This window comes from Apaloderma vittatum, unplaced genomic scaffold (genome assembly GCF_000703405.1).
Source record: "Apaloderma vittatum isolate BGI_N311 unplaced genomic scaffold, ASM70340v1 scaffold45059, whole genome shotgun sequence".
NCBI classification, from domain to species: Eukaryota; Metazoa; Chordata; class Aves; order Trogoniformes; family Trogonidae; genus Apaloderma; species Apaloderma vittatum.
The window spans coordinates 1-25,442 of NW_009737787.1; the positions used below are offsets into that span (position 1 = coordinate 1).

Genomic DNA, 25,442 nt, shown 5'->3' on the forward strand with positions numbered 1-25,442 from the left:
TATATATATATCTATCTATATATCTATATATCTATCTTTGTCTCCTACAGAGTTTTCAGTATTTTGAGATGGGGATTTTTCATTCTAGCACATCAAGATTCTATCTGAGTGAATAAGGCTGATACAGTAAACACCAAGCCCACAAATGCCCCAAAGATCTAATCTGATTTTGAATGTAGTTATTTCTGAAGTCAGAGAAAATGATTTGGGAGGCTGGTTGTGCAGCAAACAGTTGTCTGGGGAGTAAAATCCAGAGCAATACTCCTCAGACACCTCATTCTACAGATGAGTTTAAAACCTCATGTTTGAAGAATTTTTTTTACAATGATTGCTACAGACTCATTCAAGTTTTTTTAGTTGTATTTGAATATAAAAGATTAGCCTCCTAAAATTCCACAAGTGTTGCTTTTTCCTTTTTTCACATCCTGGAGAGAGAACGTGCATTTAATGCACCACTGTGTGTCAGAACTTCCATGAGCACAAGGTACCACTTAATTTACTTGTATATAAATAAATTATCTAGCAAACTAACAAATCAGTCTAATCTGGCTTTTCCAAGTCTTCCTTTGCCATTAAAATTCAGTGAAGGGGGGACAGAAAAAGCCTCAGCACAAAAATGAGACAGGGCCAAAAAGGCTCATAAACAAGTTAACTTGACACTGTTGTCCTCATTCTATTCAGGTTTAATGCCATGTCCATTTGCTTTGAGTAATTTCCTCCCCTCCCTCCCTCTTTTTTTTTTTTAAGAGCTGAATTGGTGCGTTTTCCAGAACAAACATAACTTCATATGTTATTCAGAGCTTTGATGGAAAGAGGTAGCTCCAGCTATAGGATCTGCAGAGGTTTCTCATGCTTTTCTGAAGACCAGGACTAGCAGGGCTCTAATTCTAACGCAGACTGAATGTTGAGTTATATTGTAAATTATTTCCTCATTTGTTCAATCAGAGTTGGCAGTACTTTGTATTTAATTGCTTTTGTGTCTATACATTTAGGTGATACTGTTAAAAATACACTGGATCTCTCCAGAAAATGAAACAGCCTTGGTATTCTTGTTTGTCCAGTTAAATAAACAGAATTCCAAGTGTTTAGCTCAGCCACTGACTTTCTAACAGATCTGCCCTCCAGGATCAGCTTTGGTCAACATTTTGAGAGAGATTTTTATCTCATTTGGTACTTGGTATAATTTTTTTAAGACTTTATTTTAAAATGTTTTTATTTAAGCAATATTGTTAATTGCATCAAAACATTTGAAAAGCCAGGATTAGGAGAGAATTGAAAGGGATTCTGTTTACAGCCTAGACAGTTTACAACGTCAGAGCCCAAGATCAGGTCTGTGCAGTTTGTTACCAATACAAACAATCCAGGTGACTGCAACCAAACAGCTGACCTGGCTGAGCTCACACCAAGGTGCCTGGGCAGTTACCTGCGGCATCAGCTCAACAGCACATTCGAGTCTTAACCAGGAAATAAACTCATTTTGCAACGGCACCCAGGTTGACGGCAGGGTTAACTTCAGTAAAAATGTCCCAGTTGGAGTTGAACAGAACCAATTCTGTTCAGCGATTCTACTTTTCAGCCCAAGTCACTCTTGCCGGGCTTTAAACTTGGGACAAATTATTTCTTCCCTTTACAGGGCACTTTAGTACCCACAGGTTAGGGACATTAGAAGGCGTAAGGTATTAGTGTTACAAAGAAAAAGCAAAGTTTACCATCCAGCATCTGGGCTTTTACAGACTGTCGCATTTTATTTTTGTTATGCCATGATTTCCAGATTGTAAAAGGGACAATGTTAATGTTGATTAATTCTTGGGAAACCATTAACTCACATGCGCTCCATTTTAGGCCTTTCCCAATGCTTTAGATTTACAGGAGAGCTTTCCTCCAATATTCCAAATGCTCATTCTAGCAGGCCTGCATTTAACAAAGGTATCCCAACATGCATCTCTTCCACATAAAAAAAAGAGTAAATGGAGAAGAAAGAAAACTTGACAAAAAAAGAAAAAAGATGGATTTGTGATCAGAAAGTATATAGAAACAGGAGAGCACAAAGAAGGGGAAAATACCATTTTTACACACTCTGAAAGAAGCAATAAACATCGTAGGTGTCGTTCAGAAGAGGAGAGGAGTAGTGATGGATGTGCAAAGGCTGGATTTAGAATTCTTACCGGAGTAAGTCAGAACTGACCAGGGCTCTTCTCCCACTGCTGCTCCTAAAGCCAGGCCGAGTCTCGCCTCCTACGTATGGCCAGACCATGTTAGAGATTTGCCTGCGGGAGAAGTGCTGGCATATTACAAAACCTTGCCCGTGTACACATGCTGATGAGTCTTTTATAACGTCAACTGGATCTCAGCGCAATCATTTTCTAAGGTTACAAAGGACAGCATCAAGAGCTGGAAACTCTGCAGTACCCAGCAGCCACGCCGACTGACGTACACCACGGTCGCGTAAATATCACAACTTTGCGAATACAGTATCTCTGTTTGCTTTTGTCTTTGACGTGCTTTTACTAGGGATATTTATTTAGAGAAGATTTGAAAAACTCAAGCTTCTACACAGTCTGCTTATTACTTGAGGTTTTTTGTGTAAGCAGTTGTGGAGTAGGAAGCGCACGAAGATTTCACCACTGTCTGTATGTGCCTCGGACACCATACACTTCCATTTTCTATTGTTTGCAGTTGCAGAAAGTAAAGTTGTAGAAGAAATTAAAATTCTAATTTCAGGCTTAAGCTATGGACCTTTTTCCTTTCCCCTCTTTTTTGCTGAATGCCTGCGTAGATGCATCAGTCAATTCAGAAGTAACTCAGCACTGAACTCCAATGCACAGAAGGGGCTCAGACCTCAGACCTGTGACTTAAGGACCAGAGGCATATGCCTACGGGCTCAGCTTCGGCTCCCACTTTGCTATTTCCCGTGCAGTGCCCCTTCCGCGCAGCAGCAGGCGCAGGTTCGGTACTGCTCCTCCGCAGCTCGCTGCCAATTCCCATGCTGGCTTCACAGGAATTGGCGCCAATGTTTCTTGCACCTGCAGCTTACGCTGAGTACCTTGAGAACATATGTTAAGTTTTATTCAGATAAAGGCGGAAGATGGTTTTGCCGGTGTTTTTCAAGCAAAGCGTTACCTACGAGGAGAGAGAAATTTAAAAAACTCACTGATTTACCATGTTAAAAAAAGATGGCACATTTATTGCTACATAAATGTTATATACATAGTGTTTTCTGTTACATTGACAGAAATTTTTTTGAACTTCTTGCTGCTGGTTGGAAAGGTTTATCAGCAATACCTTGAAATTTGACACAGGGTACAAATCTGCAATAAACCAACAATGGAAACTGGAGAACAAGATGAGAAGCAATTCATCTCGGACAATTAGCTCTTACAATACTCCATAGGTACTACACGGTATGCTAGAACCCTACTATGGTCTTACAATGCTATTGTAAATTTCTGATATTAATGAACAGGTTATGGTAAATAACCCTACATTTTTACTACCTAATATAGTAAAATAAAGTAAGAAACTTTTTACTGAAAACTTTTTCGATTTCAAAAATCTAGAAAGAGTAATATTTAGAATTCAAGAAATTTTCTTACAAGATTATTGTATAAAAGACTAGCTACAGTGAAAAATAAGCCAAATGTTTTTTTCTTTCTATTTTATGAAGGAAAGCTTCTGGGCATACTGCAAAGTCTAATATAGCCAAAAAGACAACAAGCTTAGAAGGAAAAAGGCCAGGCAGTGGCACGTGATCACTTTCACACGTCATAAGCAACAAATTTGTTTAGCTGATAAACACTGAAATGAAGAACAAGGCCACAGATATAATCAGGTGTTATTTGATGATATATGCAAATTAAAGTAATCAAAATGAGTCCACTAATTCCACAAACTGTTTTGTTAGGAACCATCCAAAACATGAGCTGAGATTCATTAGTTTATTTTAACAATCCATCTTTTGTTCTTTCAAATTAAATCACTTGATAAAAATCACTGGTTTGTTCCTGGTTTGTGTGTGAACCAATTGCCAGTGGCGAAAGATGCACAATATAAACAATAGCTCAGACAACCTTGGCTTGGGACCTTTCCTCCCATGGTCATTGCAGTGGAAGACAGTTTCCATGGAAGTCCAAAGGGATTTTAACCACTTCAGCACGTCTGTGACAAAGGAATACTTATGGACACTGTTCCGGTGGAGAAACGTTTAAAGGTTTAATGCTCATATGGCTTGGGAGGGGGTCACTTGCTTGCATTTGATTCACACGATTCTTTTTTCTCTCCACTGACAAGCCATACAAAAATGACAAGATAATTAATGTATACAGTAAGGAAAAACTGGTGACCATTGCTCTTATATTCCATTAGGTAAGTAAGCCCACCTTACTGGTGGCTATATCATCACACTACCTGCCATGGTGAATTTAGGATTTTACTATTCACCAAAGTTACAGCCTGAAAAAAATCTCCTTTGTATTTTAATGCATTTTGTGCTTACGTACAGCTAACACTTTACATGTACTATATGTAGTACTTACTGCTCGGAAAACAAAGCAACTCTAACAAAGTAGATTCTCCCCACCCAATTTACACTTCACGTTACAAGCTTTACTATGAAGCCTAGAAGCCTAAAAAGGTTTTGTTTATAATTAGAAAAAAAACATGTTTGAGGAAAGTCTGAGGGAAAATAAAAATCACTTTTTAAATCCAAGAAACGTTATGGTCACAGTAGTGCTCCTGCCTGCAGCCTTCACAAGGCCTCTTTTGGGCTCGAAGCACGGAGCTCAGCGTGGAAGGGTAACTACGACCATAACTGTTCAGATTACCAGAGACCAAAAATAACATAAAAAAAGCTATACCAAGGAATAGTTTCCTATTGCATGGAAAACACTAGTCATATGGCAAAAGGAGAGGAAAGGACACCAAAAGACTTTTCCCTTCCTTTTTTAAGACACTAATAGGTATGCTGGGAATGCTACGGGTCGACGGTTGTCACTGCTTTGTTCTCTGAATGTGAACAGCTTTAGTAAATGCTGGCATCCAGCTGAAACTTTATCAGCTTTTAACATGTTAACTTTTCCCTTTATATGTAGACCTTTACAGTTCCATAACAATAAATAAAATTTGTAGTTACAATGCATTTGTCAATTCAGTTTAGGCACAAGGCAACTTCCACAATGAGTGGAGAGATCACAACAGTCTCTGATTGTGCAGAAGCGACACACTGCTTGCAACAGAATGATATGTTCAGAGTATTTCACGGGCTGAAATTCTATCTGAAGATCGTGTATCTTCACTCCTGATGCAGGTGTTGACCAGTAGCTTTGATCATAAGATTGCATTTGGGTTTCTTGCTTCAAGTGTTTTCTCCTGTCAGGTTTGTGTCTTCATGTAACGTTAGTTGTCTGTGTCCTTGTTAAGAAAGGTCACCTGTGTATCCTACCAATAATTCTGGAATTCTAGAAAAAAATTGGAAGAAAGGGGTATTAGGAAAGATAATCAGTAAGACGCAAAGTATTGACACCACAGAACTAATTTAAACTGTATCTTACTGCATTTGCAGCCAGTTAAGGACAAAAGAAAATCACACTGAGAGGCCTTGAAATCCTTGTGCCCCGTGATACCCGTACTGAATGGGACAGAACATTCCTGAGAGTAAGCTGTTCAATATATTTGGACTCTCTGGATATGGAAGAAAGAATAATCTGCAAATCTCAAACCTCTGAGTTTGACTTTTTTCTCTAAAATAAGCAGGAGATAGCGCCACATGGAATCGTTACTGCTGAAGGTGCACAGTGCCACGTACATAATGGGCTTGCACAGCCTTTCTGTGTCTATGTGACACTTGAGTCATCTTGTGACGTTATCGCTCTTAAAAAGCAATGATATATAATAAACTTTTCAAAGTGATTCATTGTGTTAATATGGCAAGGACAGACTATGAGGGTGCTGTAATTCAAGAATTATCTGACAATTTAGAAGTAGCCTATTGCGCTGGTATGAAATAAAAATTCAGGAAAATCAAAGCACCTTCTTTTCCCTAAAAAGAAAACCCGTTTTGTTTTGGGAAAAAAAAGCTGCCTATAAGGGATAGGGAAAAACTGACTCGAGTAAGGCTTGGTTTAAATGTCATTTTGCTGCTTCTAAGGAACGCCAGGGAATAATAAAACTTCCCCAGGACACATTCAGGCAAGATGCATGCCTTCACCTTAAGCTAAAACAGAAGCAGAATAGTCTATATACACAGCAACCCTCCCAAAACATAAACTTTAGTAAAGTTGTGGATTAAAATAAGGGCACTGAACCCAATCTCTGACTTTTTTTTGAAAGCAGCACCAGCTCTTCTCTTTTAAAAGACATGGACTACTCAGAATTTTTCTCTTTTCAAAACCAAGCTTTTCCCAATTATTTAAAACAAAAGCCAACAACATAAAATAAAACAAAAACCCTAACATTCCTGTAAGGCCTCCCCATCAGAATGTTTTAAACGAACTGTTGTGTACTGGACTACACGGGGCTTTTTGAAACACTGATTTACTGCGCAAAGCCAAAAACATTATTTTTGAAATCTTAACTATCTTCACTAATACAGACTGTGAGTTAAGATAGTTAGTGATCTCCGTTGGGCAGATGACATGAGCTAGAGTGACTGAGCCTTAAGCCACGCAGCAAATCTCTTTGAGATAAGAAATCTCTTGAAGGGTTTTTATCAGCGCTGGGAAACAATACATGGGTTTTTAAATGAACTAATGTGATATTTAGACCATTTGAAGATGTATAATTCATCACTATTATGCTTGGCTTATCTAGCAAGCTGTTAACTACTCCTCTGATGTCATGCCAAGAAAGCCACCTGAGCCAAGAGATGTAGCCATTGGCAACAACGCACAGGAACACAGAGACTTCAACGACAATTTCTTGGGGTTTTATTACAAAACTAACCACATCTGCACACTCTCTTGCTTATGCTCAGAGATAGGAAAGTACTTAGCGGCATAAGGGGCCGGCGCTAGCAGCATCTCACCAACTCACAAACATATCTAGATCTCCCAAATTTTAGCCGTTCCCCTCTGGAGAAGAGACGTACCTGGCTGGTGTTCACATATGACCCATAGGGTTGGTAGTTTCACTCAGGCCAGGGTGGCTTCCTGGGTGTGGTGTTGGCGGCTCTGCCGATACGGCAGAAACTTTTTCTTCTTCCCTTCTCTTAAGGCAGGCTGCTTTAGGGTTTAGGTTTCTCTCTGTAACAGAAAAACGATTCTTAACATCTCATACACCAAGGGAAACATCAGTATATTAACCACTGTCGTGAAAAATATCCACAAGGCTTCCCTCTTCCAACTCCTTATGTGCCTGTGTTAAAATGCGGGGGACTAGAGCTGCAGGCAAGCACTACTCTAAGTCCCAGAGGCATCTCCTGACAAGGTATTTAAGAAAAACAAACCACAAGCTGCACTAGCTGCCTACACATATCTTCTAAAAACCTTTAAAAAAGTGCTTTCTCACCAGAAGTTGCTGAAGTTCCAAACGAGAACTGCGTCTAATTTACTATGTAATAAACCATAGATTTCTCTATTCTGTTGGTATGATGAAGTCACACCAACCTTACCGACATCACACCAGTTTCAGTAATGTTGCTGCTTCTTTCTTCACCTTAAGTATTAGCCTGCTGTTAGAACAGGGGAGGTGGAATACTCTAAACTGACAGTTTTCTTCGTACCCTTAAGTCTGTGAAATCATCTTGTGCCCATCTCGCTTAAATCAAAAGAATATGATGACTGTCACAGAAAGCGGAAGGGTTATTTTTTTTTCTAACCGTACTTCCTCTTACACTTAGGTCAGTACTTTGTAACAGCCAGGGGTGAACTGGCTATCAAGATGCTTCCAACAGCATGTTTCCCCTTTGCCAATTAGCTTCAAGAGATGAGGATCTGGATCTAGGTTGTTTTTTTTAAAAAAATGACAGTTTCTAAAAGTCAACTATTTATATGCTTCAGAATGGCTTTTCTTGAACCAAAATATTAAAGATGTAAATTGCAATGGCCAAAAAGACACACAAGAAGTGTGTAATGGATTCCACCAGCGCATGTTTAATTTAATATATATTCTGAGGTATTTTTCTAGCTGTCAGGTGAGTCTGCTCTGCAGTTTAAGATCGCAGATACAATTCTAACTGTAAGCAGGACTGCCAAAACTGAACAGGCAGCACAAGCCCTTCTCTTGTAGAGGTGCCCCTCTAGTACCTGCAGTTTGCTGACCCCTGTGCATTTTACACGGGGTGGAAGGGAGCTAATCTGACAGAAGCAATTTTGGACAGGCTTGATAATGACACAGGAGAAAGCAGAATTAGCAACAACCTCCTACTGCATTTCCTAAGGATGAGTGGTCTCAACAAGTCTAATCAGAGTTTTCTTTGTTTAAATGTGGCTTGCCTTGGGAGTTCTAAAGATGATTTGATTATGTGGAAATTTGAAAGGAAGTTAATTTACAGTGATTTAGGAAGCAGAGATAAAAACTAGCCTACAGTTAGAGCTAAAATTCTGAAACATTTCGTTTTGAATAGCACCAATCACAAAATGGGAAGCTTCATTACCAGCAGAAAGAGGGAATTGTTTATGCAATTATATAATGCACTGGTGAAAGCTCCTCTGGGCACACACAAAGCTCCGGTCACTCGCTCTCAGGAGCAGGTGCAAAGAAAGACGGGCGAGATGAAACAGGGAAGCCAGCCCCTCTCATGAGCGGCAGGGTGTGCTACTGACAGGCTTCCTCAAACACAGAGTAGAAAAGGCCAGATGGAAATGTGAGGAAGGAAAAGCTCTCCACTTACACTGCCTGTACAAGAGGCCCAATTTAATTCTAAGTACGTTTAGAAAAATATTTCCACAGGAACCATCAGGTACAGAAGCAACCTCTGACCAAGACAAAAGCCATTCTATTAATTTTCACACAGAGATTTCTGTGGATTACAGAATCTGTGAGAGCAAGAGGTGGACTCAGTTGTTTTTAAAGATTAAAAAAATTGCCTGAAAACACAGCATCTCATCCCTACTACAAAGTACACAAGCTTGTGTTAAGTTATTCACTTTGTCTCTTTCAATTAACTTTTAAGAATTGCTTTGATTTCCCTGCAAAATGCAAGCAACAGCTCAGGAAATGGAAGTAAAAACAAGTTACACAAAACCAAAACATTGACATCATTCAGGGACACCAGTGATTCAAGGACGTGTGTAGCGCATTCGGCAAAGATGACCGATGACACCACCCACATCTGAAGGACTTTGCCAGTCGCTTGATGTGCTTCTGGCACTGAGACAGCCCCGGTTCTGCACTAGCCCAGCCCAGCGACAGATGAGGACGCTCACCCGCTCAAGTGCCAGCTACACAGAACTGAGCGTTTCCGTTGGAAGGGGCCTGCACCGATGAGGCAGTCCAACTGCCTGAGCAGCTCGGGGCTGACCAGACGTTAAAGCGAGGGGCCTCAGAACTTTAACGTGTCTTTGGCACAAGTGTAAAGGGAGATTAACTGTAGCTTCACCAACAGTTGAGAATGGAACAATTGAAGAACTAAAAACGGGATTCCTAGAACTATCTCTCCTTAAGAGAGTGACCTGCACAAACAATTCTTCCTTCTGCACATATCAGTTGGCTTAGTATTTCTTTAATGGAAACAAAAAAAGGAATTGGGGAAAGCAAATACACACAAAACCAGCCCCAACTCAATTGAAGTATGCTTCTTCCCTCCTCCCCAGTATATGTTTAATGCAAAACCCTAAGTATACACAGTTAAACTGACTGCATTTGAGTATTCCAGTTACGTGGGGTTCATCCTAAACCAGATCTCTTATTTTTGCCGAAGTTTTCGTACTACTAAAGAAATGCTTGTTAGAGCAAGATGTGCCAGTATTTTAATTAACCAATCTACCTTGAAAACACAGACGAAAAGATGGCTAACTGCACAGGGAAAAAGAAAGATCAAAGTATAAACCTCATGTCCACCTTCTTCCCTGCAACTTCTTGCTTTTCCTAAAGAGCTTCTTCTGCCTTTATTTGTACAGATTTCAAGAGACCGACAGTGCTGCACGAACAGAGCTACCGCGCAGACTGGCACAGCACGGTGCCGGGCTACTGACCTCTCACTTGCTGCTCTAGACTGAGGATGACTGCCACAGCCTGGTGAAGAATAAGCAGTTTCGTCTGTGGTTTTTCACTCTTCAGATGAAGCTGACACATACGGCCAAGTTCTTTAAATGCCTCGTTAATATCTCGTACACGCAAACGTTCTCTAGCATTATTTGCCATTCTCCTCTCCTTTTCTCTTTCTATTTTCTGCTCTGGGTTTAAGTCCTCATCTTCATTAGTACTGCTGCAAGAAAGTACAAATAAAAGTACACTGAAATACCACTGCTACTGCAAACAAGCAATCCTACTGCTGGTCCAGAATTTCATAATGAAATATATTTAGATAACTGAGACAGTATTAGATATCAGTATTTAAGTATTCACGGTAATTGTTGCTGTTCCTGCTTTTGCCTGAAAATAAAGGTTAAATGGTTTCTGCCTGAAGAACACTCCCAGAACATTGTTTACAGATGGTAAATATCTCTAGGAAAAGCTGTGGCAAGGCATTGCCTCTTGAAGCCCTCTCCATCTTTCACTGCTTACATGTACAAGCAGATATGAGGCAAGGCACTAACGTATGGAAATGCACACTTTTCAGGTGATTTTCCTAGAAAATCTTCTATCTTGTATTTAAGGAGAGGCAAATACTGTAAACTGTTAATCTATTTCAGCTGCCTATTGATACATGCACTGAGGTAACACAAACGCCTTGAAATAAATGTGTCAGTCTCAAGGTCAACATGCTACAGAGCATTAACTAACACCAGTTCTCCAGGTCACGTCAGCAACCCACCTTGTTCGGCCTCGAGATGAGACCTTGATATCCTTCTGGGAGGACTCGTCATCTGATTTCATGTCATCCGACGAGGGAGGTTCATGTATATTTTCATCCTTCTCCTTATGCTCAGACTTGATTTCTGCTGGACCTATAGCCACAGACTGGCTTTGCAAGCCACCCGACAGTGCTGCAAATGCAACCAGAGATCAGTGTGAGCACCACGGCAGCCAAACACCTAAGAGACTCTCAAGCAGATGCTGGCTGTGGGAGGCCAGAGCTGAGCAGAAGTCAGGAGGAACTACACGCTGGCAACAGAAACCAGAGAAACGCCGGTAACGCTGCTGTACTTGGACACGTGACATGGGCTTTAAAGGGGGCATAATTCATCGAGCAGCTTGGTCAGTAACAGCTTAATCTAAGAAAAACACTGTTATAAAAGGACATTTAGCAAAGTAAGGACATTTGCACCTCATGTCTGGGCTGCAAACTTAAGGGCAGGGCTGCACTCACACTGGGGCTTGGGCTTAGGCCAAATGTGCAACACCATCTCCCTGCGTGATGCATGCAGGCTAACGAATAAGCTGACCTCTGTTTTCTAGAGCTTGCCACTTTAGGCTAAAAACCGAGCAAACTGTAAACACCTGTGTGGAACAACTTTTTATTGGCTACACTGAAACTGGCCTCAGCTCACGCTGCAACCCTCCTAGTTGGTTGGGCAAGGGCAGCAGCGCTGCTGAGGGCATCACAGCTTCTTTAAGACAGAAGAATGCGGCTGTAATGCAGACTCTTCTGCTGAAACGACACTGGGACATGTCTGACGTAGGGTGCCCTCAAAACAGTGGCAGAAATCCCTAACAGTGGTGGTTTATAGGATCTCTTATTTTTTATTTCTCAGCAGTATCTATGTTCCTATCCCCCGTGTTGATGCAAATTTACCAAGATCTACAGCCTCCCTGGCTCTGGATTATTGCAGATCCTGTTCAGCACTTAGTATTGCTGGAAAGTTACCTCTGTAGCTCTCTTGTGTTTTATGATTTAGTTCTGTGCTCTGAGCAGAAACTGTACTGGGAAGAACTGAATGGTTGCTGTTGAGGCTGACGCTTTCTTCCCGATGAGTCCCAACCTAAAGCAAAGCAAAGCAAGCATTTCTATTAAAGATGTGACTCAGAGAAATAGTCCAAAAATAGAAGTTTAAAAGACTTAAAGTATTTGCTGGATTAGAGACCTAAGTTAAAGTTCTGGCTCAGTAAAGGAAAGATTTAGTTGAAAGATGCTGTTACACTAAACCACTTGATTACGCCATACTGGATTAAGCTGTGTTTTAAGCGGTGACCAACACCTGTTTGGAATAACGTAGCAACCCAACCTCGCAAACATTTTTTCCATGTTTTCCCACAGAACACTACAGAATTTTCTCCTTGATTTAAACCTGAGGGGTGTAAAGATTCGATTAACCTTTGCTTTAAACTATTACAACTCTAGTACCTGCAACGCTGTGATCCTTAAAAGAAAGTAACACCACCTGTGAAAGCTGTGTGTACCGCCCCACACTTCTGTGTGCAGGTATGTATTTATAGAACATATAAGTAATATCTCACTTCTTGTTTGCTGCAACAGGATTAAGAAACAGATGTAATAACAAAATATAATTTTATTCACTTTGATAATTCTCTCTCATTTTTCTCCTTTCTCAGCTAAATAGATTTAGTTTAGTCCCATTACAGAATCTTACCATACCAAAATAATCCAGGTGTCTAGCTATTCTTACCACCTCTCTCGGTACTTTCTAATCAGCTCCTTCATAATACATCGCAAATGAATTTCTAAGCAGCAAGCACGGATATGAAGTATCTTCAGACAATTCTTATCTTACATAAACGTGAATTAATGATACTTACATAAGACAGCTATGAGTGCACACACCTAGCTTGAAGAGGCAAATTAGTTAAAAAACTGCTGCTCGGTACAGAATACTGTTACCAGTGCCAACCTCTATACAGAAGAATATTCTTTTGTTTGAAAAAGGAAGCAGTAAAGACACACTGCCTTGTATTTAAATAATTCGGAGCACAGACTATTTAAAGCTTTTGATTCTTAAAGACAGAAAACTCCTTTAAATATTTATAAAATAACCCACATAATACAATTAAACAGTTAAAAAAACTGAACAAAGATGAGGGATTCTACCATTATTTGTATAGTTACAAAAATTGGCTACAGATGAAGCTTTTTATTGGAACAGTAGCAAACATGTCAACCAGAAGATTAAGCCTTTAATTAAATAGGTTTATTGCCTGGAGTTACACATGAGAACCACTGTTTTTCAATAAATCCTTCAATCCTAGTAAACTGCTGAGCTTTGAATCCCTCTTGAGTAATTAATGCAGCTTTTACCTTTCATGTCTTAGTATGGGTTTTACCCAGAGAGAGATAAATACCCTTATGCAAGTTTATCCTTTGTTTAATATACACTTGTTCCTGTAAGCTAACGCACAGGAACAAGAAAAGAAAGGAGGGAACCCCCCCCCCCCCCCTCGACTACCCACAACCAGTATCAGGTCATTCCGGGTTGCTATTTGTATCTATTGTTCTGCATAAAATCTCCTCTTGTATACTGCGGAATATCTGTTGCTATTTAAAGCATATTTTATCTTCCTTTGTGTGTAATAGGCTTTGTTTGTGAGAAGTTCTACTACGGATACAGTCGCCTCGGCTCTGGGGAGTGACGTGAATTCACCAGGGGCAAGGAGCGGAGCCCGGCTCTCCCAGCCTACAAGACAAAACTCTTTAAAATGGGAATGTGAAACTCATTCTCCACACCCAGCTTCCAAACTCGATTTTTTCCCTGTTTCTGCCCCGCAGGTTGTGCTTTTTTTTATTCTTCTGGTCATGCTTAGTTCTAACACATGAGGGTGCTTTCATTCAAGCTACAGACAATTAATCACTTCAGGGCCGGGTTTGTTCCAAATCTACTTCTTAAAAAAGGCAAAAATTTCTCAAAGCTGTGTACAAACATAGCAGCTGCCAGAAGCCTGGCAACTTTCAAATCTAGAGCTAATCTAAAAGGGATAGATTAGCAAATCAATTCTGATAAAGGCAGAAAATAATTAGAAATAAAAACTGAATTCGTCCTTGTTGCAGTCCCTTGAAACCGGCTTACAAATTCAGAGCATACAATTTAGATTAACAAGATCTATACAGAAATCTTAGGAGCTGCAGTGTTACAAAAACTGGCCACAACATGAATTTTGATCTCTGATCCACGATGTACCAGAAGATCCAAACAAAAAAAAAAAAAAAAAGAGACAAACAAAACCCCCCCAAACCTAAAGACTCACTCAGAGTCCCCGTATCCCATATGATATGGGCTCGTGCCCATATTTTCGGTGTCTTAAACATGGAGTTTAGAAAATTCAGTTTTCTTTTCTTTCCGACTCCCACTTCACAGAACAAGAGACTCTCTCCATCTGCATTTCAATGGGGCGCAACCTTGGGCTACCTTTAAGTCTTCTGAAAGGCATTTTGTACCATCAGCTCCACGGCCTTCAGAACAAACAGGCTTGCGACATGTTTTATTACGATTATTTATAAGTAATTCTCAGTCAAATGACTTCCTAGCACTAAGGGTGACTGGGGCGGTCGGTGCATGTCCAGCTCCAGGGGCAGCTTCTCCTCAGGCATCAGGGCACTATAAACATCCCCGTTACAGAAGTGCTTGTGAAATACCTGTGGAATATTTGTAAAGCGGTGCTGAAGGCCCCCGGGCCGGGGCAGGAGCCGGCAGCCCGGTCTGGACCCTTTCAGCACAACTCCCCACCTAAGCCGCTCCTCCCGCTCACATTTCTCCTTTCTCTCCCTCCCCGGCAGAGCCGCTCCCCCGGGCGTGCATTAGCATACAGCTGGGCACCCCCAAACCCCTGCCCCACCTCGGCCTCCGATTCCTGTATCCTTAGGCTGTTCAAGAACCAGTCCGTTACAATGCTAGTATTCTGCTAGTAATGACTTGCGGCATTTAATTTTATAAGCAAACAAACTTGGGGTTAATTCATTCTTTCATGAGCTAATTTAGCCTCATTTTCATGTTCCCTCTTAAGTGAACCCTAAACACTCCTCTGGCACACAAAATGGAAGCCAAATAGAAAGGCTGGACCCGTAACACACAGCATAAAACATTTTCAGTCGCACAGGCAAAATATTTCAGAAAAATCAGAGAAACGATCAGCATAGACACTGCATTTGTTAGAAACAGTTAAATCCTTTGTGCATTTTCTCTATATATCTAAATTTATTACTATTTAGGATTGCCAGCAAATCAAAGAAGTTGTATCTCAGTAAGATGAGAGCTTGAGAAAATTAGCCGTCCTGTACATAAGACTAAGTTGCTGTAATTTACCAGGTGAACTGTTCTTATTTTTATGCATTTCAAGGAAGACCTGCAGAGACATCTTGCAGCCACACTCAGACTTGTAAGCTTAAAAAAAAAAAAAAAAAAAAGAGTGCAGAACTCAGTTCAGTTGATTTAAGGGATAATATTTGGGATCTGAAACAGAAAACCAGTTAAATACCTCTGGCAACTAGACAAATCATGGCAACTGATGACACGTACAGGAGAACCGAGAAAGACATGTGGGGGAAAGGACAACCTTTGTCCTCTTAACGTTGCTTCTGCATCTCACATTTTATTAATTTTGAACTCTTAGCAATAAAAGCTTTTGAGACCTGAAAAAAACCCAACCTCAACCCTAAACCCCCCAGGTATTTGCTACAGGACTTGCCTAAGCACACATAAAAATACCTGCACTTTTTAAGCCATAATAGCTGGTCAATTTGGCCATGGTCATTAACATCATTTCAGCTAAGGCGACACAACCAAAAGGGCTTTGGAATCAAGATTTTCACACTTCAGGCAGCTCTGAGTTGTTTAGAGGGAGCATAATCTTTGGGGAGAAATACCGGCACTGGAAGGGCTTTGAGCAAGAGCAGAGGCTGGTGTCAGCGAGCAGCTCCAACTGCCCTTTCGGGCTTTTATACAGACATCGGGTTGAAAGAGGGAGATCACCAATTTTCTTAGTTTTCTGCTATACCTGGAAAAAACCCACCCTGTGACTTAAGGATTGAGTTTCATCCTTAACTGAGTTTCCAGGCCTTTTATTTATTTACGTTTAATCAATTCAGGCTGTTCTTTTTCCATTGTATTACAATGACAAATAAAAAGCAGCTTGAATAAGAACAAAAAGAGTACTACTTCTTAACTTTTCAATAATACATGAAATAAAATACAAATCAACTTCAAAGGCCACTTAGCAAATATTTGATGAGTTTGAGATATTAAAAAAATCTATTTGAAAAAGTCTAATGGCCAGCCCAGCTAAAAAGAAAACAAGACCATTCAGAGCAAGCAGGAAATGAAGTCAACTAGAGTTTTAAAATAAATCTGGCTCAAAAATTAAGCAAATGTTAAAATAAAACCATGTCTGGTTACACTAATTACATAAAAAGGAGTTAAATTACTCATTTCCTAGCTCCTTCTGCCAAGATCATCTTCTTCAAGGGAAATTAAATTTAATTTTCTTTCTATTTTTTTTCCTAAAGAACAAAAACGTTTTGTACAAAGATCCCCCCTCCCTTGACAAGGAAGTTTCATTTAGTGCTGAATCCCAAAGAACACCTCTTAGCCAAAAACTGAGCATGTCAAACAAATACAGGTGCACACCCTTACCAGTGTTGACATTTCTCACTATGTTAGCCAATGCTCATTATTTTCTTAAATTTTATTGGAGGTCCTCTAAAGTAGTATTTAATTCCTGAACAAAGTCAAGATCTTATAGTACAGGTCGCGTGTCAAATTCTCTGCTCTCCTATGTTTACTATTTCAAGAAAAACAAATAGCAAATACATACAGTTTGGAACCAGTGGATTATTGAATACTGGAAGAATCACACTTCACACTTGGGGGGGCGTTACAGAAATGCTGCCAGTGCTAGTGAACCCCTCGGCTTCCCCTACGGCCAGATGTGCCAACTGCTGCTCCACACCTATCTCAGGGCTCCCTGAGTGACACCTGCCGATGATGTCAAAGGGCGCTCTTTGGGGAATGGGCAAGGCCACGACAGGATGCCTTCTGCTGCAGCCAATTATTCTGATGTAACAAAATCAAGGTCAATCCAAGAAATTATTTAGCTGACTCACTTTTCAAGCCAAAACTGATCTGCAAGCTTGTTTCACCCAGGGAAGATACAAAGTACAAGCAAATATTTCGTTTCCCTAATCAAAGCTTATTTCTAACAGACAGCAAGCACCCCTCAGTCAAAACTGCAGATCAACCATTAGATGATAAATCAAGCCTATCTTACATTTAACTTACACAAATACATTAAACTACAGCAGACCAAGGAACCTTCACTCATTTTGGAGAGTTATTTTCCACTGTCACCTCTTTTAACTGAAACCCAGTCGACAAAACATGTATCATAGCTTAGCTGAAAAGAGGAACAGAGATTCAATGTATGTTTTGGCACTATCTGCGTTTGACTGCATCTGGCTTAGCAGTATCGGAAGGTTCTCCAAGTCAGACAGAGACAATTTTGTCACCACAATTTCAGTCACTCAGCTTTATACTACAACAAGACGACCTAGCAGAAAAAAGTTTTCTATGACTGAACTTCAGTCTACCCCAGAATACTGTAGAGCTTTCCCTTTAACAACACTGTTTAAGTATTAAATATAAGGCAGTATTAAGAAAAAGTTCTGAAGTATTTATGCATCACTTCCTTCATTACTAAAAGTAACTGTAAGCTTGTACAGAAACCTAAAGTTGGATACATGTTTGGAAAGTACCCCCCTCCGCAAAAGCCCCCAAACACATGCAGCTTACAGCAAGCATCCCGTTCTTTTTGATGTTTGCTGCAGCGGTTCTGAAATTAATATAAATTGATGTGTGACGTGCGAATGGGAGAGCCTGGAACTAATTCTGTTTTATAGAATACAAACCCTTCAGCAATTGGGGTACCTAATTATTTTGATGATAGGTGAAATTTTGCCTTGATCACACAGTACCCAGCTGTGAATCTGTTTTATAACAGAATATTTCACAGCATGTAACTGGTCTTTAAAATTACGCTGTAAACATGCAAACACATGGCACCACTAAAATAAGTATGTTTTTAAAAGCTTTTTCCTCTAAGCATTTTTGAGAGCGAAGGAATGAAAAGGAAGAAAAAGAGAAGTGAGCAATGCTACGAATAGATTCTGTTTACTGTATAATGCTTTTAACATATTTCTGATCTATGAAAAGCTCAACTACATTTTTTTCAGAACAGCTCACATTTTTAAAGAAACTGAAAGAGATGGATTGAATTATTTCTCTCTTCTTGGGGATTAATCTAAAAGTTGTTTCCTCTCCGTTGTTACTTACACTACAGCTGCGCTCAAACTCCTTTCATTTAGAAAAAAGAAGTTTAAATGTTGCGCCTGCGCACACTATGGCTCCACATTCCAGCAGCTTCCTCCCAGTCCTCTGCCAGCATCTGCTATTGAAGACTAGTTCCAATTTACAATAAACAGCTTTTCCAGACCAGAACACTTGAAATTCAGTCCTTCTCGACTGCTTTTCCCATTCAATCTCCCTATTCACCATTTCAAGGAGAAGACCGTTCTGCCAATTATTACACATCTGGAAAAAATGCATGTATAAGCTGAAATGCTCTCAGCAGAAAGTTTCAGCTTTCTGCATATGGTCACAGCAGGATTTTATGGGCCACTGACCAGGCCAAAGTCTAAGTTTTCCCATCTTTCTCCTCCCCCTCCTTTCTGCCCACCCCCACCCCAACCCTCTAATTGGAAACCCATAGCAGGTGCAGGTCCTCTGCCATCTTTTCCCCCCACAAGAATCTGGAGTAGGGTCCTCCTGACCAATTTTAGCCTTACAGCTCAGCTTTAACTCACTAGGCTCTGGGATAATTTAACTGCATCTGCTGTAATTGCTTTGCATAAATATACCCGGGTTTAAAACCAGCATTACCATTGACGCTTGTCTGTTGGCTGTTACAAGGCTGGATGCTCCATAATTCGAGTTGAGGGTTCCGATTGGCCCGTTGTGGGATGGTCCCAATAAGCTGTGTATGTCTCCGTGGCCACCTGACAGGCTTGTTGAAGGCCCCACAGCGTGATTTCGTAGCACATGAATGGCATCGTCGAGTCTGTCCAAGCGATCCTCCATCCGAGACTGCTGTGGGGATTCAAGAGGGACAGGACCAGCCCTTACTGAGTAAGTCCAGACTCGTTACACTCTAACAGCTTCTACCTCAGAGATATTGGAGACAGAAGATGAGATGTGGTATCAAAAGACTCTGAAAGCACCTACCAGCGCTACAAACAAACAGGAAAAAGAAAAGGTATCTGGAGATTTTGCTTGAGATAGCATTCATTCCACAAATAGGTGGCAGTTTTTAAAGTGAAGCTTATTATAAGGTTAATGTTACTCAGCTTCTATTACATGGCATGAACAAGTGAAAAGGAAGGGCTACAAAATCAGCTATCTAATACAGGATGAGAAAGAATGATCAAAGTCAGCCTCACCATGTTGTAACAACAATTACAAGAGGCAGTGGCTGTTTTGAGAACCTGTATTACAAGAAAAACTGGACAAAAAACTTTATTATTTTTCTAAAATAGGTCTTTAAGCAGGTTAGATATTTCAGAAATAAAAGCAAATTCTGTAGTTACTGCAGAAAAGTCCTCCTTTTAAGAAAGGACCAAAAAAACCCCAAAGCAAAACCAATTCTGGCATTGCAGCTGTCTAGAAACTGAAATAGCAAAATGCTGGAGTCAAAAAGATGGGTCGCACGCTACACTAATTTAAGTTTTTAACAGGGAATCCGAAGGAAGCATTAATTGAAACACAGAAAGGCACCATCTAAAGTGAAATAGTACCTCACAGACATCCTTTAAGAAGGACATTGCATCTTGCAAATGCTCGTGAAGTTGCTGTTCAACTCGATTTTTCTGGCAAAGTCAAGACAGAACAGGAAGCAAAGCACAGGTTAAGATTAATTCAAAAAAGAGGTGAGGAAACAGCTGATGTGCATGTCAGCAATAAATTGTTAGTCAAGTTAATGCAACAGAGATCCGATAATATTAAGGTAAGAGAAGGCTAATATTTAACACTGCAGTTATGTTCGGATTCTAAGGTGTACATATCAACTACATTTAATTGCAAAAATACTGAAGAGAAAAAAACCCGATTTAGCTAAAATTTATTCTTGTTAGACAGAAAAAAAGGAATTACATCTATGGAGACCAGAAATACTATCAACTAATCAAAACATTCCCTCAATTTTTTTCCCCTTTCCTTCTTGATGCTGTAGTGGAAATTTAAGAGAAAAGTCAGTAACTTAAATTCTCTGTTAAATCTTCAGAAGAAGAAAATATAGGATGCTGTAGATTATTTCCTGTGTGTTTTTCTGTAAAATGTTTCATTAATTAATAACTGAGCATTCCCCAGTGACAAATAATAATTACAAATAAAATACACTAATACTTCCTGGCAGCGTAATGAAAACAAGCACAAGAGGCTGCCATTCCAGGGAGAAAGGGGGAAGGACACGTAAATGAACAGGCATGAAGTCTTTATCTTTTCTCCAGACTGAACTTTAGATAAGAATTAGCTATGGATTTGTGAAAAGGTACCAAAATCTCATAACAGCGCTTTAGCACCAGCTGTCCTCGGCGCAGAAGCCTGATGCCCAAGGAACAGATGGCGAAAGACACACCCTGCACGTCTTATATTGTTCAAGTGAACAGGCCATTTGTTAGCAAAGAATTCATTTGTAATGCTATCCTACTGTTGCCTGTAATGATATGCAGGATTTATACAAAACCGAGCCTTCAACTCTGAAGTAAAAAGTACTATGTGGCTTTCAACAGCTCTTACCAAGGAGTGTAGAGAGTTTTCGTAGTTTGGAGATGAGGGGGCTTGTCCTCCGCTCCTAGACCACTGACTGGCACCTGTCAAAATTGTCTAGGTTAACACACAGGTTTATGCAGCCGAAGTGGGAAGCAGAGATGCAACAGTTCTCAACATAATTAAAATCAACACATTGTGCACAAAGGTAAGCTAGCATATGGGCACACGAAGGAGGACAAATTCTTTCATTCCGCCTTATTGAGGGATAACTTTTACACCCTGGCGCTTGTTGAGTTAGAGACATTATCGATGACAAAGCAGTGACATCTTCCAAGTACTTGAACATTAAGTGGACTGGACACACACACACTGTATCTGAAATACCTGCCTTCTGCCAGCGTCACCACATAAACATTGCTGAATTCTTTCTTCTTCAGATTACATTCAGTATGTGCAGGCATATCTTTAATAAGTGTTAAAATATACAACAAAAATACTTAAAGAAATCAAACAGACACTGAATTAAGGGTAACTGGAAACCCATTTCTGGCACCTATCTACTACGTAAGAAAACACAAAACCAGATCTAAAAGCTTTATTTTGTCTAGCTCTACACTATAGCATCTTAGATTATAATGCGTTCCAAGTTTAGGAGAGTAAATACACCTAAGTTATTCCTGTTTGCTATTTCATATATATTTAAGGTAATAAACGGGCAGCTAAAGAATCACTGACTGTGCAACAAATCGACAATTATATCCCTATTACCTATACACTGCAAATTCAAATACATATCTATTCTGATCTGACATAAATATACCTAATTACCATGTAAAATAAAATAACTAATAAAGCAGTACTTTTAAAACGAAGCCTGAAGTAGTACAATATGTATTTTTCTCACCAAACAATAATGCATCTTTTATAAAGATACTACATGAAATTCTACGGCCATTAGAGACAGCTTCCTTTCAGCCATACAAATGTAATAATAAAGCAATTACATTAATAAATTATGGACATACAATCCAAAGCAGCTCATTAAAGGAAGAGCCTGTGGGCTTGTTCTTTCAATAACAGCCAGAACTGCACGTCTGGAAAACTGGGAAAAGGTTTAATAACATTACAGTTCCTTTGTTCGGAGAGCTGCAAGTAGTTACCTTTTAAAGAAAGGGTTTTATTTAACAAAAAGAGCACAGCTTGCATAGCTATTAAAATATCTAAATATTTCCTTTCCAATTAAAAAAAACAAAACCCACAACTCAAAACCCAAAACCGACCGCCAAACATCTCCAATTTCATAAAAGCCCAGAGCTGCCATAACTGTGCTGGAATTCTCTTTTAAAATATAACGACATCGGCAAGCAAGTTTGTAGCTACCAATGTTCAGTTCACACGGCTACTCTGCATCTGCAGTCTCTCTCCACACAGTTGTCATTCCTGAACTTGGGAATAATGCTTGAAGCCCTGCTTATTTTTGCAAAGCACTAATGAAACAACTTTAGAATATTTTGGCTTAGTGTAATATTCAAATTTGTGTCTGGTCAAAACTCCATTTTCAGAGACAAGACCACAGCCAAGTCTGGAAGGAGCGCTCACCACTAACAAGGCTGAGTGCGTCACTTCCTACAGCGAAGCATCAGCAGGACATCAGGCAGAAAGGCAACCAGTTCAGGAAAGAAAGCAAATGGATTGACGCCTGTGCATCTAGTCTGATGAGTTTGGGGATTTTTTTTAAACAGAAAAAGGCATTATTTCCGTAACACAAGCCCAGCACAAAACTGAGTGGGACGTCTCACAAAGGAAACAAAAAGATAACCAGGAGAGGGAACACCCGACACCTCCTCAAACCAACAACCCAAGTGCAACCTGCAGCTTTTAACCACACCTCTAGCGATGCTGCTGCTCTTTGAGCATATCCTGTCTCCATGTCAGCACAGGTTGCCAGATGGCACCGATTTCCTGCTCTCCTCGTTCCGCTCCCCCTCATCGAAGTTTGTGCATGAAATCCACCAATTATGTTAAAAAGCATCCTGGCACCACAAGCCCCGCAATTAACAACTGCAGCTTTTAGTGCAGCACCAACATAGCAGCATGGAAAAACAAATAAGCCAGACAACTGTAGGATTTACAGGGGTCATCACCAGTAATCACTGCAGTATTGTTCCTGTTCTCAGAGTCTCCCCACCACTAATCCTCTGGCTCCTCTCGCAAACACACGTTCCCATCTCCCATCATCTCCTAGCAGCGGGGGCAGAGGCTGGTTGGGCGTCCTCAGAACGGACCGAACCCTCTGAATCCCTCTGATCCCGGGAGATGGATTCTCAAAATACCCAGGCTCCCACCACTCAGATCCATACACAAACTTCAGATCCACGCAATCATTAAAACTATGCAGGAAGCTTAACTCTGGGCATGTTTATGCAAAATTAGGAAATTAAATGAGGGCAGAGAAGATGAGACACTATTGCCTCATAATACTCGGGGGTTCTCATCATGCTCTTCCCAAAGCTTTTACTTCAATTACTAAAAAAAAAAGTCATAATGTCATAACAACCAGAGTCAAACATGAAGCGTCTCATGAAGTTTCTACCAATGCTTTAAATGGCAAATAGAGTGCTCCTACTATAATTTACAATTCAAGGATAAGTAAATTATGACTCTGTCAAATCTCTAATAATAAAAATGTTAGATAAATGAAGAACTAACTGCAAAAGAGGAAGGCTAAAATGCTCCAAAATATATTATTTTAGTACACATAAAATATTTGTTTTATCTGCAATAACTTTTTGGGTCAAGACAGAAAATGACTACCAGGAGTATAAATAGCAATAAATATAGTAGTAATTACTTTACATTGTGCTTCACTGTGTTCTTAGTGACTCATCTGGGAATAAAGATAAAAGTCCAGATTCATAAATGAAGGTAATTAACTACTGGAGCAATTTACCAAAGGCTTGATAAATTCTGTATCACTGGAATTAAGGGGGGTGGGGTGAAAGGGTGTAATTGTAAAGCAGATGCTAAGTTTACGCCTGAGAAGAATACTATTTGCTTCTATCTAGCAAATGTTTTAGCCATCAAAACCCAAAATAAGGAACACAAATTTTGGAGAGGTTTACATTTGATATAGGTTCCAATAGACGAAGACATCAACAGGAAAGTGAAAAGCCAATTTTGAGGGACCTCAGATTTGTATTCTAAAATCAGAAATCAGTTAGTTCTTTCATGCTTACACAAAATTCAATGTGGTAGTTGATCAGGGAACTCCAATTGGGATCTTTAAAATTTTAGATACTTCGAAATGTCAGTCAACGTTCTTTCTTTCCAGCTACAAAATATTTCCAATATTTGCTTTGATGTTAAAAAGAAAATAATAACAACAGCTTCATGGTCTGATCTACCTTTTCAGTACAACAGGGAAATACAAAACATTTTTTGTCATTTGTAATCACTAAATGAAAAATCCCATTAATCCCATCATTACTCAGTGCAACATGGATATTTTTGGTTATAGAAAAACAATGCCCAAAGCAGCTGCTCAGGTACACGACATCAGATATTCATTAATCCATTAAGTCCACAGAAAACCAGAACAGCGTCCTTTAAACACGAGCTAAGTATGAATGATCAAAGTTTTCCGAGTGACGTTATACATAGATATACACATTGACACACATATGTATGTGACTGCATTTTGCATGCAATAACTTTACTAATTTATTAATCTAGATTATAAGTGTTCAGTTAAGCTCATTCTGTATACCTTTCTCTAAGTTTTTGTTGCTGTTGTTGTTTTTTTTTAAAAAAAGTAAAATGCTGTTGCAATAGAAGTGACCAACAGCCAGGAGCCTGTAGGGATATATTAAACAGAACAGGAAAATAGACTTTTGTATAGATGTTAAATAATTTAACAAATTGAACTATAGGAAAGAACAGGGTTAAAGTTACATCATCTTGCTTGTAATTCTAGTTCTTTGTTAAACAACAAATTTAAGTCAATGGAGCTTTCACAGTCCTCTCTATATGGAGAACAGCTGTTCAACTTTTACTAGACAGCTGAGGCCACGGTGTCTGTGAAAGCTGCACTACCCACTAATAGCTGCAGGCAGCTGCCCACAGCTCATCTCCACGCTGGAATGCTTTTTCCCACATTCACACTGCAAACACACAAAGCACAGGTGACAGAGGTGGCTGCAACACAGAGCATTTATTTTGAAAAATGCCAGAAATTCTTCTCCCACAGAACGAAAGCTTTCATGAACGATATGAATGAAAAGCTATCCTGTGTAAAAATTGGGTAGCCTCATAGCCTACTGCATTTTCATTAGAGCAAACACACATCTGCTATGTTTGTCACTGAAAGCTGCTGCAGAGCTTTAAAAAAACCCACAACCCAATTACATCACTCTTATTAATCTCCAATCCTACAGTTCCGTACAGGTATCTTTATAGCTATCATAGTATATAGTCACTCAATGTTTTCAAAGATTCTTTTAATAAGCTAATTTTCAAAGCCACTTGCCAGGATTTCAGAGAATGCTCCTAACAAAATATTTAACAGTCTAGATTGATAATTCAGGGTTTAGTACAATGGAAAAACAAAGAAAGTAAACAGGTAATTATAAGAGGAAGCTACTGCTG

At 39.7% G+C, this 25,442-nt stretch overlaps 1 protein-coding gene across 2 annotated transcripts in view; it reads right to left on the bottom strand.

Moving 5' to 3' along the window:
- Positions 1-3,154: 3,154 nt before the first annotated feature.
- Positions 3,155-25,442, bottom strand: part of TCF12 (transcription factor 12) — a 30,008-nt gene continuing 7,720 nt past the window's right edge. Inside the window, exons 6-13 of one of the 2 annotated variants that reach the window (XM_009877425.1) lie at positions 20,826-20,899; positions 19,826-19,897; positions 18,915-19,121; positions 11,903-12,017; positions 10,910-11,081; positions 10,128-10,360; positions 7,082-7,235; positions 3,155-5,445 (exon numbers count right to left, since the gene is read on the bottom strand). In XM_009877425.1, coding sequence (XP_009875727.1) covers positions 7,093-7,235; positions 10,128-10,360; positions 10,910-11,081; positions 11,903-12,017; positions 18,915-19,121; positions 19,826-19,897; positions 20,826-20,899 — 1,016 coding nt within the window. In that variant the 3' untranslated portion in view covers positions 3,155-5,445; positions 7,082-7,092. Of the gene's footprint in view, positions 5,454-7,081; positions 7,236-10,127; positions 10,361-10,909; positions 11,082-11,902; positions 12,018-18,914; positions 19,122-19,825; positions 19,898-20,825; positions 20,900-25,442 lie in introns of both variants that reach the window. The other variant, XM_009877426.1, reaches the window with a different exon arrangement.